Below are 14,329 nucleotides of genomic sequence, written 5' to 3' on the forward strand. Positions count from 1 at the left end.
CTTTGCCCAGAGGTGGTGGGCAGCCCCAGAGGCTCTTGAGCAGCTGGTGTGTTTGGGATGTGGGAGGCTGGGGATGAGTAAGACGCTGAGATAGTATAGTCTGCTAGCCAGAATTGAGGAGAAAGTGGGCAGATTGGTTAAAATGCCATTGCAGAAATTCAGTATAAATAATACGATACTGGACTAACGTGGGATTTAAAAGAGGTAATGGCAGCAAGAAACAGCTTTGGTGCAACCACTGACAAGCCTGGTGACAGAGTAGGTGTGTATCGAGGGTTCAAGTGGGGGAGTTTTCCTAGGCTTGAGCCGGGTGACAGGAAGACAGTTTCTTCAGTGGCTCACATGTAATCAGCAGTTCCCACGGATACCAGGTCTTTGCCATATTTTTCAAATCAAGTACTTTGTGGTCAAGTAAACTTGGGAACCACTTGGAATTATGTTTCTCTTGTGAGAGTTACAGTTCACATTGACATATTAAAGACCAAGGGCTGGGCACGGTGGTTCACGCCTGTAATCCCAGCACTTTGGAAGGCCGAGGCAGGAGGATCACCTGAGGTCAGGAGTTCGAGACCAGCCTGACCAACATGGAGAAACCCCATCTCTACTAAAAATACAAAATTAGCCAGGCAAGATGGCACATGCCTGTAATCCCAGCTACTCAGGAGGCCGAGGCGGAAGAATTGCTTGAACCCAGGAGGCAGAGGTTGCGGTGGGCTGAAATCGTGCCATCACACTCTAGCCTGGGCAACAATAGCAAAACTCCGTTTCCAAAAAAAAAAAAAAAGCAGGCACATGGCTCACACCTGTAATCCCAGCACTTTGGGAGGCCAAGGCAGGTGGATCACGAGGTCAAGAGGTCAAGAGGTCGAAACCATCCTGGCCAATGTGGTGAAACCCCGTCTCTACTGAGAATACAAAATTAACTGGGTGTGGTGGTGTGCACCTGTAGTCCCAGCTACTTGGGAGGCCGAGGCAGAAGAATCTCTTGAACCCAGGAGGCGGAGGTTGCAGTGAACCAAGATCGTGCCCCAGTACTCCAGCCTGGTGACAGAGGGAGACTTCATCTCAAAAAAAAAAAAAAAAAGGGAATCTTGAGAAATCTTTTTTTAAGCGTTTCTCAGAAATATTTGTCAGTGGAGCCCACGGCCTCACTGCTGTCAAAATCTTGCCCTGTGCTGGGTAGATTTGCAGTGTTGTATATTGAGGTAAAGGAAACAAATTTGGATCCATATTTTAAACAAATGAGTGTAATAAGAAATTATAACTGGACCATTATAAATCTTTTAGAATTTCTCTTTTCAGATTAACCTTAGAGTCATCCCAGCCTTCAAGGATCTCTTCATCTGAGCCAGAAAACATAGGCTCTTGGGTAGCTAATTAGGATATGGTATGAAAAGTGTTGTCATAGAGAAGTGGACAAACCATGGTTGTCAATTTATGGGTTGTGAACCATTAGTGGGTTGTAAAATTTTAGTAGGAGTGATCAGCATTTTTTAAAAAAGAACAGGATGAAATCAGAATCACATGTAGTAAGGGTAATAGCTCACAGAACTGTTAAATGTGATTTGTTAGTATGAGTCATGATAAAACAAGTTGGAGAAATAGAGATAAATTGCCTGATGGGAAAATGAGGAATAATGGCAATAGCTAATATTTATTGAGTTTTACTGTGTTCTAGCCTCTGGGCTAAATGCTTTACAGGTATTATTTCATGAAATCCTCACAGTAGGTCTGTGAGATAGGTATTTTTATCTTTATTTTACAGATTAGGTTTTTTATGTGTGAGGAAGTTAATTACCTTGTCCATTCTCAAACACCTAGAAAATGGTGAGGCCAGCATTTTATCCCAGGCATTTTGATTCTAGAGCCCTTTTTCTGTACTCTTCCCAGAGAAGGGAAAATCCTTCTCATCAGAGATGGCTTCCTAGAAGAGGCGTGGCATTTCAGCTGCACTGTGTGAGTAAGATTCACTCAACAGATACTCAGGTATGAAGAAGATATTTTAGGCAGAGGGAAAGGTGTAAAAGTAATGGAAGTGGAAAGTAAAGTAGTTTGGTGTGTTCTGTAAGAGTCTTTCAGTTTGGCTAGTGTGAAAACATAGAAAAGACAAACTGGGTCCAAATTCTGCAGGGGTTTGGATATTTGGTTAGTAGGTAGTGGAGAACCATGAATTAAGTTTTTTGGTTTTTTGTTTTTTTTTTTTTTTGAGACCTGGTCTTACTCTGTCACCCATGCTGGAGTGCAGTGGTGCAATCTTGACTCACTGCAACCTCTACCTCCCGGGCCCAAGGGATCCTCCCACCTCAGCCTCCCAAGTAGCTGGGACTACAGGCACGCACCACCACACCTGGCTAACTTTTGTATTTTTTTGTAGAGATGGGGTTTTGCCATTTTGCCCAGTCTGGTCTTGAACTCCTAGGCTCAAGCGATCTGCCCACCTCACCTCCCAAAGTGCTGGGATTACAAGAATGAGTCACTGCTCCAGGCCTCGTGAATTAAATTTATGTAGGACAGTAACATGATCACATTTTATGTTTTAATAATATGGCAAACAAGAGTGTGGAATGGAGAGAGGAGAAACTAGAGACATGTATATTACTGCAAGATTTTAGCCAACGTTCTTGGGAAAGGAAATCATTTTTGTATGACTAGCTTATATTTTATGTGTGTACTGTATAAGGGGTGGCATATACTGGAATGAGTAGTGTTTGAAGAACTTTAATTCACCTGCTGTTTATCTGAATAGATAATAAGCTTTGCTGTAATGGAGTGCTAATATATATTGCTCTATTTTTATTGGTTTGTCTTTTGGAAACTGACTTGATAACAGTGATTGGGACTAATGAGGTTTTGGTTCTCTCTGCAGATACTGCTTCTAAACTAGGACCCATAGAAGCTATCCAGAAGTCAGTCCGATTGTTTGAAGAAAAGAGGTACCGAGAAATGAGGAGAAAGAATATCATTGGTCAAGTTTGTGATACGCCTAAGTCCTATGATAATGTTATGCATGTTGGCTTGAGGAAGGTGACCTTCAAATGGCAAAGAGGAAACAAAATTGGTAAGGAAATTAAGGAGCATGATGTCAAGATAGTCCCTGTTAGAAGTAGCAATAGTTTTACTTCTTTAGGTTGAATCCTATAGAGTTGGCCCTTTTTTCTTGTAGACATAGCAAATATGCATTGTTATCTTTTTGCAAAGTGGTCTGGATTTTTTTTTTGGTTGTTTAATTTGTAAAATGTATTCTTAGAGCAATACAAAATGAGATTTTAGAATGAGAAAGAGATTTCTAAATGATTCATTGCATTGGATTGTTTTACTTAATAATCCTGGAAGTTGCCAGTGGAGAGGTACCAAAATTTGACCCATTTGTTCTAGTTTCTCTCTCTCTCTACACACACACACACACACGCAGAACATGATTTGAAGAGAGACTGGATACAAATGAGGGCAAGACAGTTTTCTTTTCTAAAGCATTGCCTCATTAATTAATTAATTTCCAGGTGGAATTGCTTCATGTAAAATAGTCGTAAATTATGTGAGGGAAGAAGTCTTGTGTTTCAGATCGTTTCCCCACTTAAATATATTTATCTGTCACACATCTAGGTCTGAAGGGGGCGAACACAGTTGTATGAATAATATGGGACTTATTCAGCCTGAGGAAACCTGATATTTCCTTGGAGCTATCAAGGAGGGCAAAAACCACTGAAAACAATCAAGTACTTTATAAATTGGATTAATTATTGTTATCAGTCTTGTTCAGGCACATATCCTCTTGCTTTAATGTCCCAGAAGGTATGTTAGGGGAATGTTTCCTACCACACACTCCTGGACATGTGCCAGTGAGGTAGACAATGGTCAGGCTTAGTCCTGGCTGTTTTCTGCTGCTCCCAGCCCCAGCCAAGATCTCCTTGAGGGGTGTGAGGGCTCAGAGGTGTGCACCAAGGCTGCTTTTATTGGTCATTTTCATGCTTCTCCTGGAATTTACCAAAGTCGGTTCTGCTTTATTTGAAGATACTTGTAGGTAAGACATATTAAAGAGATTGCCTAAAACTTTAGTTATCAGGGAACATTTAGAAAAATTTTGGATCTTGCAATAGTAAACTGCGGTAAACATAATTATAGATATATAAATATACGTCCAAAATAATTGGACAGTATTATTACAAGTTTAAGGAATGTAAGACAGCCCCCTGCAGTGGCTGGAAGTGCAGCTTGTTTGCATTGTTCACAGGAGAAGGCCAGTATGGGAAGGTGTACACCTGCATCAGCGTCGACACCGGGGAGCTGATGGCCATGAAGGAGGTGAGTCACCTGGCTCCCTGGGGCCTTTGGGCCTGGCGGCTCTGGGTGATAGAAATTCCGTATAGACGCTGGTCGTGATTCAGTTCTCTGTGCACAGAGCTGTCTTCAGCACCAGCACTGCGACAGTCAGGACCAACCAGGCAGATGCACTGAGATAACACACACAGGCAGTGAAGGGGCTTACGATTCCAGAGAGGATAATAAGTCACAGACAATTCTAACAGCACAGGTGTGAGAAGGGCCTATGAGGGTGGCAGAGCTAAGTCTGATGAAGGCTTAGAGGAGAGGATTAACAGTAGTGTCTTATGGGGACACTTTGGGGGAGAAGATAACATTTATGATAAGCTTCAGAAACAAGTAGCATTGAAACCGCTGGAGGTAGGATGGGGAAAGGGCCAGGGAACCTGAAGTAGAAACAGGACTCACTGCTGTCTGTGGAGACATCCGGTTTGACGTGGAAGGAGGAGAGGAGTGGAGAGGGGAGGCTCCAGCGTCTTGCACTTGCCGTGGAGCCGCTTCCTCCTCCACATGGCGCTCCTCACTCCCTCTCGGAGCAGGGCCTCTTCCTCCTCTGTGCCCGGGACCTACCCGCACTTCTATGACTTCACTCTAGCTTGGCTAAAAACTTCCTTTTTACTTAATTTTTTGTTGTTTTTAATTGACAAATCATGATTACATATATTTATGGGGTGCAAAATGATGTTTCAGTGTATGTGTATAATGTAGAGTGATTAAATCAAGCCAGTTAGCATTTTTGTCACCTCACTTTACAGATTCGATTTCAACCTAATGACCATAAGACTATCAAGGAAACTGCAGACGAATTGAAAATATTCGAAGGCATCAAACACCCCAATCTGGTTCGGTATTTTGGTGTGGAGCTCCATAGAGTAAGCTGACCCTAATGCCACTCTTTGTGTGAGGAATCAGTGAGGGCACAGAATGGAGTCCTGTTCTACATCACAGGTCTTCTCATTTCAGAGCACAGTAACTTTGCCTAATTCTCAGGAAATCTCCATGAGTTACATCATTTCTGCCTTCTCTCTGAAACTAGAGGAGTTCCTCCTAAAATGTAAGTTGTAGACTGTAGTCATTAACCCGACATCATAAAGCACTGAAACCCATCCTGCCATTCAGAAGATTCTTCTAAAACGCCCCTTACACCACTCCTTGTGACTTTTTTTCCATTTTTTTGCTGAACCACTGTTGAGTACACTGTTAAGTAATACTGGTTTTTTTTCTTGTATGTATTTAGGGAGCCATTGTGAAATGAGAGAAAATTCAAACCTCAAATTGAGTTTCCCCCTTGTGTTTAGAAATAAACACGTCGAGGGAAAGAGGATAACTTGGAGCATCGTGGTGTAGAGCATGAGCTTCCAGGGGAAGTTGGAAATGGATCATTTTTAATGTTTTTACAAATTATGTTTAAAAAGGATGTGTTTCAGTACTTAATAATGTATTTGTAGGGACAGCCCTGTTGGTCCCTGTCTGAGATTATATAGCAGACTTAATTTCAGAGGATAATAGAAATTGATCCCCTGTGATTTGGAGATGTTCTTATCCCCAAGAGCTGTATAATTCCAGACAGAGGAGGCAGGCAGACACCTCTATAGAGGACTTAGAAACGACTGTTGTGAGACACATTCAGTGCTCAGGATGGCCAGTGTAGTATACCGTTAGAAAGAACGTTCCTTTGGGGTGTGGCCTAGGAAGTTTTCCAGATTTTTCACTAGCGTACATGTAAGGAAAACCGTAAACACAGAGCTGCCCTTTATTCCTCCCACAGGAAGAAATGTACATCTTCATGGAGTACTGCGATGAGGGGACTTTAGAAGAGGTGTCAAGGCTGGGACTTCAGGAACATGTGATTAGGCTGTATTCAAAGCAGATCACCATTGCGATCAACGTCCTCCATGAGCATGGCATAGTCCACCGTGACATTAAAGGTAATCCCACACCCGCCTGGCTGCTGTGGGCCAGAGCCACTGGTACCCAGCCCGTGGCAGGTGCTCTGAAGACACTCATCCCATTCCCACATATGATTTCTCTAGATGGAAATACCTTTCATTGAAATATGCCTCTATAAGGATCCTGTATTCAGAAACAAGGTAGAACTCATGTCTCTCTACCCAGGAGTCTGCTCTTTCTGTTCAACACTGCTTTTAGAGAAATCTGTTTTCCCAAAATGAAGGTTGCTATTTTTATAAGCTGATTTGGCATAGCCCGTGTACTTACCAGACATTCGTGATCAAAGCAACCTTTTTTTTCTCTCGTGTCAGGATTCTTGTCTATTTATATATGAAAATCATGAATATGTAAACCGACAGTAAATCAGATCAGAAGTGCACATGTAAATTTGAGGCTACGTTTTTGAGACAAGAATGGGGTTTGTTTACACAAACCTTGAAATTGAGTTCTGCTGAAGGTTATTTTGGCCATGCTGATGGATTAAAAGTGCTTTTCTCATAGCACGAGGGGAATAGCTGGGCTTCTGTCTCAGAACGGTCACCGTGGCATTTGCCTTAACCACGCCATGCCCCTGACCTTTGTATTTGCAAGTCTTGAGGATAATTAAAATGGGGAAGTATTTTTGTGCTTAATTGGCCCTAGGCTGAAGAGTTTCATTCTGTCCTGTAGTCTGAGGCTAACCTAAACACATTAACTTAGGAACTGACCTGACTTCTGACCAGGGACAAGACCCAGTGTGGGAGGTTATTTTGGATTACACCAGTCTGCTTTGGTCTGGGTGTAAGCGTTGTTCGTGCTCTGTAATGTGGCTCACCCTGAATCACCCAGCATACACCGGTCTCATTGGCTGCCTGCCTGTCCACTACCTTGCTTTGGTGTCTGGGGTCATCCTGGTGTTGGCTTAACTGGCTCTGTACCAGGCCGTAGCACTGCCTATTTCTAGTCGTTCTGCCACAGACACCATCCTCAGTCTCTGTCCACTGTCACAAAATGGTGTTTGCACGTTTTGTTCCGTGGCAGGAAGAGACTCCCTTAGAATCTGAAGCAGGTCAGCTCACTGGTGTCTTATCCAATGCTTTCTAGTTCAGCATGGCTAAGAAGGTACAGATGTACAGTCGCTCGAGAAGATCAAGCTGCCCCTCGTAGTCAATTGTGGGGAGCATCAACTCTGGGAGCACTGAGTTATGAGGATTCGCTGTTGACCTCAGCTCATCAGATGGCTGCTTGTCTAACTCCATTGGCTCTGTGTTGTTGCTTTTCGAAGGAGGTACCATAGAACACAATGCCAGAGATGTGTGACTTAGTTGGAGCAATAATATCTTGCAGCCTAGAGCAAAAGGCCAAGCTGTCCTGAGAGATGAACAGTATTCCCAAATTCTAACTAGACTACAAGTTAAGCATATATGTTGCTTGTAGGAATATTTGAAAATTGCAGAACAGTTTTCAGTCACGTCATATAAATGCAAGGGCCTCAGCTGGGACTCTGAAGAACTGCAGTGCGTGTGCAGCTCTCATCTACCTGTCGCTTCCTGTTTCAGACGCTGCTGATTGTACACGTCTCTCATTCTCCAGACTGCCACCACAACAAGCACTTGTGTTTTGTATGCGATTTCTTTTTAAGTATCTCTGTGGGTTATTAATGTTAGAATTTATGCATGTATTTCAGTTCAGAATTTATTGGTCAAGGCTACCTGCACTGGTGTTAAAATTTTGTTGCTTTTTATTAAAATTTGTGAATAAGGCTTACAAATCTTCCTATGATTACACTTTGTAAGTCAAATTTCATAAGCCTTTCGATTGTTTAGCTTGTGAATGAAGTTCCTGGTCGTTTAGATTACCATGTAACCTTGCCCACATTGTGTTTCAGGGGCTGCGTAACAACTGCTTCTTTCTTTTTAGGTGCCAATATCTTCCTTACCTCATCTGGATTAATCAAACTGGGAGATTTTGGATGTTCAGTAAAGCTCAAAAACAATGCCCAGACCATGCCTGGTGAAGTGAACAGCACCCTGGGGACAGCAGGTAGGGACCAGCCTGGTTGTTCTTTGCACTCTGACTTCATGCAGCCTGCTTGGGGCCTGCATGTTCCCTTCACCTTTGTCAGTAGAGTTGGGAGAGCAGGTAAAGGTTTTCAGTCGTGAGAAGGACCGCTTCCTCACACACTTGGGCTCCCACGCAAGAGCGGCTGTCACATTGGTGAATTAAATGACTCCTTTTAGGTTACAGGAGAGAGGAAAGCCCTTTTTCTCACCAGAACAACTCTTTTGTTGTTTGCATTGTTTTTCTTAAAACTTAAAAAATGTAGACATTGTTTGTGCTCTGTAATGTGGCTCACCCCGAATCACTCAGCATACACCAGTCTCGTTGGCTGCCTGCCTGTCCACTACCTTGTCTAAACAACACTATGATTAAATGGTAATGATTCGTTTTGATCACTTAGTGCCATGAAATTTTGCCTCCTCCTTTGCAGGTTAAATTTTCTATTTTCATTGTGAATACAATTAATTTGAAAATGTGTACATTCAAAAATTGTCTTTTAAAAGAGAATTTGTCACCTAAAAAGTTTGTTCAACAAGTTGACTTGAACTGTCTGTAAATTTTTGATATTTCCCATTACCTAATGCAGGAAGATAATATTGTACAATATTAATTTATTGCTTGGCTCTATTAATACATGTTGATATGTTTATAACCCATTACTCTCAACATATCTGTGACTTTTAAAGCATACATGGCACCTGAAGTCATCACTCGTGCCAAAGGAGAGGGCCATGGGCGTGCGGCCGACATCTGGAGTCTGGGGTGTGTTGTCATAGAGATGGTGACTGGCAAGGTAAGCGGAGCCCCCACACCTGGCGGAGCAACTTCAGAAGGGCACTGTGCATTGACAGAACAGTAGTTATGGATTGATTATTCATTACAAACACTGTGGACACTAAATAGCGAACGTTATTAGATACAAAAATCTGCTCCATCAAAAGATTAAGACAAATGACAAACCAGGAAACAAATATTTGTAAGATATCTGCCACAGAGAACTCTTATGAGTGAATTTAAGAAGCATAAACCTCTAATTAAAACACAGGGAAGCAAGCAGTTACAAAAAGCAACATTAAGTTGGCAATGTGTCCACACAAAAACCCGCACATGAATGTTTACAGCAGCTTTATTCATAATTACCAAAACTTGGAAGCAACCAACATGTTCTTCAGTAAATTATTCATACAAAGGAGTATACTGAGCTTTAGATAAAAAGAAACACCCTATCGAGCCACAGAAAGACATGGAGGAACCTTAAATGCATGTGGCTAAGTAATGAAAGATGCCAGTCTAAAAAGCCTGCACACTGAGCGATTCCATCTAATGACATTGGGGAAGAGGCAAAACCACAGGGACGGTAGAAAGATGAGTGGTTGCCAGGGACCTGGGGGAACAGAGAGACGAATAAGTGGAGTACACAGAATTTTTAGGGGAGTAAACCTACTCTGTAGAATACACTGATGATAGATACATGTTAGTATGTGTATGTCCAAACCCATAGAATGTGCAACAGAGTGAACCCTGATGTAAACTATGGACTTCAGTTAACAATAGTGCATTGACATTGGTTCATCAGTTCTAAAAAATGGAGCATACTAACGCGAACCACACATAGTAGAGGAAACTGTGGGACAGGGAGGGGGATATGGGAACTCTCTGTACCTTCCAGTTAGTTTTTCTGTAAACCCAAAACTGCTCTGAAAAGATTGTCTGTTAACAAAAGAAAACATGAAAAGATGACAGCCTCATTAACCAGAATTATATATTTAAATTGAAATCATTTTTTTTTTACTTAGCATATGAGTGACTTTTTTTTTTTTTTTTTTTTTTTTTTGAGATGGAGTCTCGCTCTGTCGCCAGGCAGGAGTGCAAGTGGCATGATCTCGGCTCACTGCAGCCTCCGCCTCCTGGGTTCAAGCAATTCTTCTGCCTCAGCCTCCCAAGTAGCTGGGATTACAGGCACCTGCCACCATGCCTGGCTAAGTTTTGTACTTTGGTAGAGACAGGGTTTCACTGTGTTGGCCAGGCTGGTCTCGAACTCCTGACCTCATGATCTGCCTGCCTCAGCCTCCCAAAGTGCTGAGTGACATTTTTAAAGATTGAGAATACTATCTTTTAGAGAGTATATAAAGAAACAGACATGTTTTGGACAGAAATTCCATGTGGTGGGGCTGCTCTGGAGACATTTCCAATCTCTATCAAAATTTTAAATGTACATAGCACTTAAACCAAGAAGTTTTCTGCTTCTGAAAATGTATCTTATGATGATAATGAGCAGTTATACAAATGTAAAAAGACACGCACGAACTGTGCATGGTAGCTTACCGTACACATACACTATTATAGCAAAAAAGTTAGAAACCTTCATTTCTAAGTTAAAAGTTAGTGTTAAGTTACTAGTAGGAAATCAGTTAATTATAATGTAGCTATGCCTTGCAGCTGCTGAAACAGATCACATATAAGTGCTCAGTAAATATTAGCTAGCATTATTTCTATTAGCATTAAAATAGAAAGGCAGTTGTGATATCTGTGTTATTCCAGTAAAGCCACACATAAAAGAACAGGTTCTCATATTGAAGAATACATATTGGCAATGACGAAACAATAGTTTAGAAATTAGAATGCCATACACACTTACTTCCTTCTGCTGTGAATCTCATTTTTCATAGGATCATAATGAAATAAGCTTTGCACTAATGGAATTTTTATTTTTCAATAAGGTAGCATATTAACCATCCCTATAAGAGAATTGGGTTTTATAGACTTTTTTATGTCATTTTATGTATTATATTTTTTAGTTGCATGATGATGGCTTCTAGATACTGTTGGACTAAATAGTGCACCCCAAATGGAGTATGCAAACTATGCTGGCCACCTGTTTTATAAATAAAGTTTTGTTGGAACAGTCATATTCATTTATGTGTTGTCCATAGCTGCTACCATGCTGCCATGAGATAAGTGAATAGTTGTGATAGAGATCATACGGCCTGTCAACCTAAAATATTGTTTGGCCCTTTCAGTAAAAATTTGCTGTCCCCTGATATATATTAATGATGAGATGCTTAAAAACAGACTGAACATTTGCGTTGTTTATGGCTGTATAATATTAAAATCTGATTTTTTAAAAACATCTTTTTTAGAGGCCTTGGCATGAGTATGAGCACAACTTTCAAATTATGTATAAAGTGGGGATGGGACATAAGCCACCAATCCCTGAAAGATTAAGCCCTGAAGGAAAGGACTTCCTTTCTCACTGCCTTGAGAGTGACCCAAAGATGAGATGGACCGCCAGCCAGCTCCTCGACCATTCGTTTGTCAAGGTTTGGCAGATTACTGGATAGTCTTTTTCATGTTTAAGTGTTTAAGTTCTGTTTTGCATCAAGATGTTAATGAAATTTTGAAACTTTAAAGTAGCTATATCTGAAGTGGAAAGGAACTAAATGTATTATTATGCCAGGGATTTTTGTATGTGTTTTTTCATTTGGAAAATGTTCATTGAGGTTCTTCCACTTGATCTGTTTTAATCGTGCATTTGAGATACACCAGAGACAGTAAAATGGACTTTTAGATGGGACTGGATGAAAGAGTTTCCGCTCTTGAGAGTGTATAGTCTACTTGGAAGGTCAAGATGGTAATGACTAATCATTATACTGAGAGCTGTGATAATGGTATATAAGGTTACTCAGAAGAGGAATTTAATTAAGTCAGCGAATCTCAGTTCTTTTTTCTCTAGAATGAGGTACCTTAGTTGTTTAAGAGCCACGGCCAGGTCAGAAGTGGGGGAGGGGGCATGGAAGACAAAGTAAAGAAACTTGGAAACGCTCACCCTTCCGGGAGAGTGGGATGGTCACAGAGCCCTGTGTAGGTAGATCCTGGTGAACACAGCATGTGGACAAGGGCAGGAAGATAAGGCTAGAACAGTAACCAGGAGCAACATGAAGGAGTTTCCATTTTATTATAAACATAAATGATGACATAGAGTTTTAGAAAGATCACTCTAGAGGCAAAGGAATTGAGAAGGTTCTGATACAGCCAAGGGGTTGGGAGAGGGCGTTCCGGGTGAGTGAACAGTGGCATTTAAGAGTTAGAGTGCCGTGGCTGACCCCTGATTGGATATGAAAGGTGAGTGAGGGGAGGAATCTAGGGTGGCTCCCAGGTTTCTGGTTTGTGTCATCAGGTCACAGACTCCATTTGCCAGAGTAGGGAAAGAAGCAGCTGGGTGAGGGGTGGGTCGGGAGGTGGTGGGTCCTCTTTGGTGGATGAAGCTTGGGGTACATTTGGAGCATCTGCTTGGAGATTTCACATGGGCATTTGGGTATCTGGGGCTGGCACTCAAGAGGGATTTGGGGTAGGGCACAGGTATGGGAGACAGAAGTATTGCTGGGAGGGTCCACAGAGGACAAGGGGATGAGAATAGAGCCCTGGAGAAAAGAGCCTTGCAAGGGCCCTGCAGGAGAGAGTCCCTGGGAAAGGAAAGGAAGGGGCAGAAGAGTGGGGTGATGCTCTTATTGGAAAGTGGGAGTAAGGGGCAAGCAGCAGGATCAGCTATGGAGACATTAGGGATTTGCAATTAAATAGCAATTTATGTCTTAGTTATGAAGCGCATAACGATTTATATTGACCTGAGAGTGCATATAGGCGTTTTAGAAAATGCTTTCATTAGTCAATTCCCAGGCTTAACTTTAGAGCAGTAGCTTACCTCTGCCATTGTTCATTACATTTCTTAAGCCTTTCCCTCTGTGCCCAGTACAGTGCTGGGAGCATCAGGATGAGTGGATGGGGCCTTCCCCGTAAGACTCATACTGCGTGTATGCACAAGCACACACCTGGCTCTCCAAGAGCTTAGCTCTCTCCTGCTTCCTCACAGGTTTGCACAGATGAAGAATGAAGCCTAGTAGAATATGGACTTGGAAAATTCTCTTAATCACTACTGTATGTAATATTTACATAAAGACTGTGCTGAGAAGCAGTATAAGCCTTTTTAACCTTCCAAGACTGAAGACTGCACAGGTGACAAGCGTCACTTCTCCTGCTGCTCCTGTTTGTCTGATGTGGCAAAAGGCCCTCTGGAGGGCTGGTGGCCACGAGGTTAAAGAAGCTGCATGTTAAGTGCCATTACTACTGTACACGGACCATCGCCTCTGTCTCCTCCGTGTCTCGCGCGACTGAGAACCGTGACATCAGCGTAGTGTTGTGACCTTTCTAGGTTCAAAAGAAGTTGTAGTGTTATCAGGCGTCCCATACCTTGTTTTTAATCTCCTGTTTGTTGAGTGCACTGACTGTGAAACCTTTACCTTTTTTGTTGTTGTTGGCAAGCTGCAGGTTTGTAATGCAAAAGGCTGATTACTGAAATTTAAGAAAAAGGTTCTTTTTTCAATAAATGGTTTATTTTAGGAAAGCTCAGTTATATTGTCTTTTAATGGTTAACAGCTTATGAGCCAACGCAGTATGATACAGAAGTCTGTCATTTTCACTCATCTGTTCCTCAAAAGGAGGAGCACAATCATGAGTGCTAAAGATGGTCACTGGGTTCGGCGTCCCTTTAGGATCGCCTCGCTGAAAAGCAGAGGAAATAAATGAAGCAACACTAATGACGTAAGGTGGTTCCTTTTCATTAGTTTCTATTAACCAGCAAGTTTATAACAGATAAAAGTTTAAGCCTTGTCATCACATGTTGGGAGTTCACTTTATTTTTAAACCAAGATGTTTAGGTGCTAGGTCAGTGTAAATACTGCTGAATGATCTGATGAGAAAGCATCTTTTTCAGAAGTAAACATTTCAGCAGTTAGCTTTCCAAAACAGCCCAAATTATACATCATTGGTGTTTTGTTTTGTTTTTGTTTTTGCTATTAAATTTTTTAAAAAGATTGACCATAAAGCTTCCTGAAATCTTTTTGGAAGATCACTGACTCTCACTTCTCACACATAGCCATTGACCCTGGGCAAGTAATTTCTCATGCAGGTTTTGTATTAATCTTCCTTCAGAAGAGTAGATCCCTTCAGCCAAGAAGTTAATGTC

General features: G+C 41.8%; 1 protein-coding gene across 6 annotated transcripts in view; it reads left to right on the forward strand.

Annotated features, from left to right (window-relative positions):
• The window catches only part of MAP3K4 (mitogen-activated protein kinase kinase kinase 4), a 128,921-nt gene extending 115,213 nt beyond the window's left edge, over window positions 1–13,708 (forward strand). For 5 of the 6 annotated variants that reach the window (XM_004044921.5, XM_004044922.5, XM_019029886.4 and 2 more), the window contains 8 exons: window positions 2,867–3,058; window positions 4,232–4,302; window positions 5,076–5,192; window positions 6,089–6,248; window positions 8,170–8,292; window positions 8,997–9,103; window positions 11,451–11,630; window positions 13,178–13,708. In XM_004044921.5, coding sequence (XP_004044969.2) covers window positions 2,867–3,058; window positions 4,232–4,302; window positions 5,076–5,192; window positions 6,089–6,248; window positions 8,170–8,292; window positions 8,997–9,103; window positions 11,451–11,630; window positions 13,178–13,198 — 971 coding nt within the window. In that variant the 3' untranslated portion in view covers window positions 13,199–13,708. Of the gene's footprint in view, window positions 1–2,866; window positions 3,059–4,231; window positions 4,303–5,075; window positions 5,193–5,283; window positions 5,375–6,088; window positions 6,249–8,169; window positions 8,293–8,996; window positions 9,104–11,450; window positions 11,631–13,177 lie in introns of those variants that run through there. The other variant, XM_055391398.2, reaches the window with a different exon arrangement.
• The last annotated feature ends 621 nt before the right edge of the window (window positions 13,709–14,329 follow it).

The sequence above is a fragment of the Gorilla gorilla genome, chromosome 5 (assembly GCF_029281585.2).
Source record: "Gorilla gorilla gorilla isolate KB3781 chromosome 5, NHGRI_mGorGor1-v2.1_pri, whole genome shotgun sequence".
NCBI classification, from domain to species: Eukaryota; Metazoa; Chordata; class Mammalia; order Primates; family Hominidae; genus Gorilla; species Gorilla gorilla.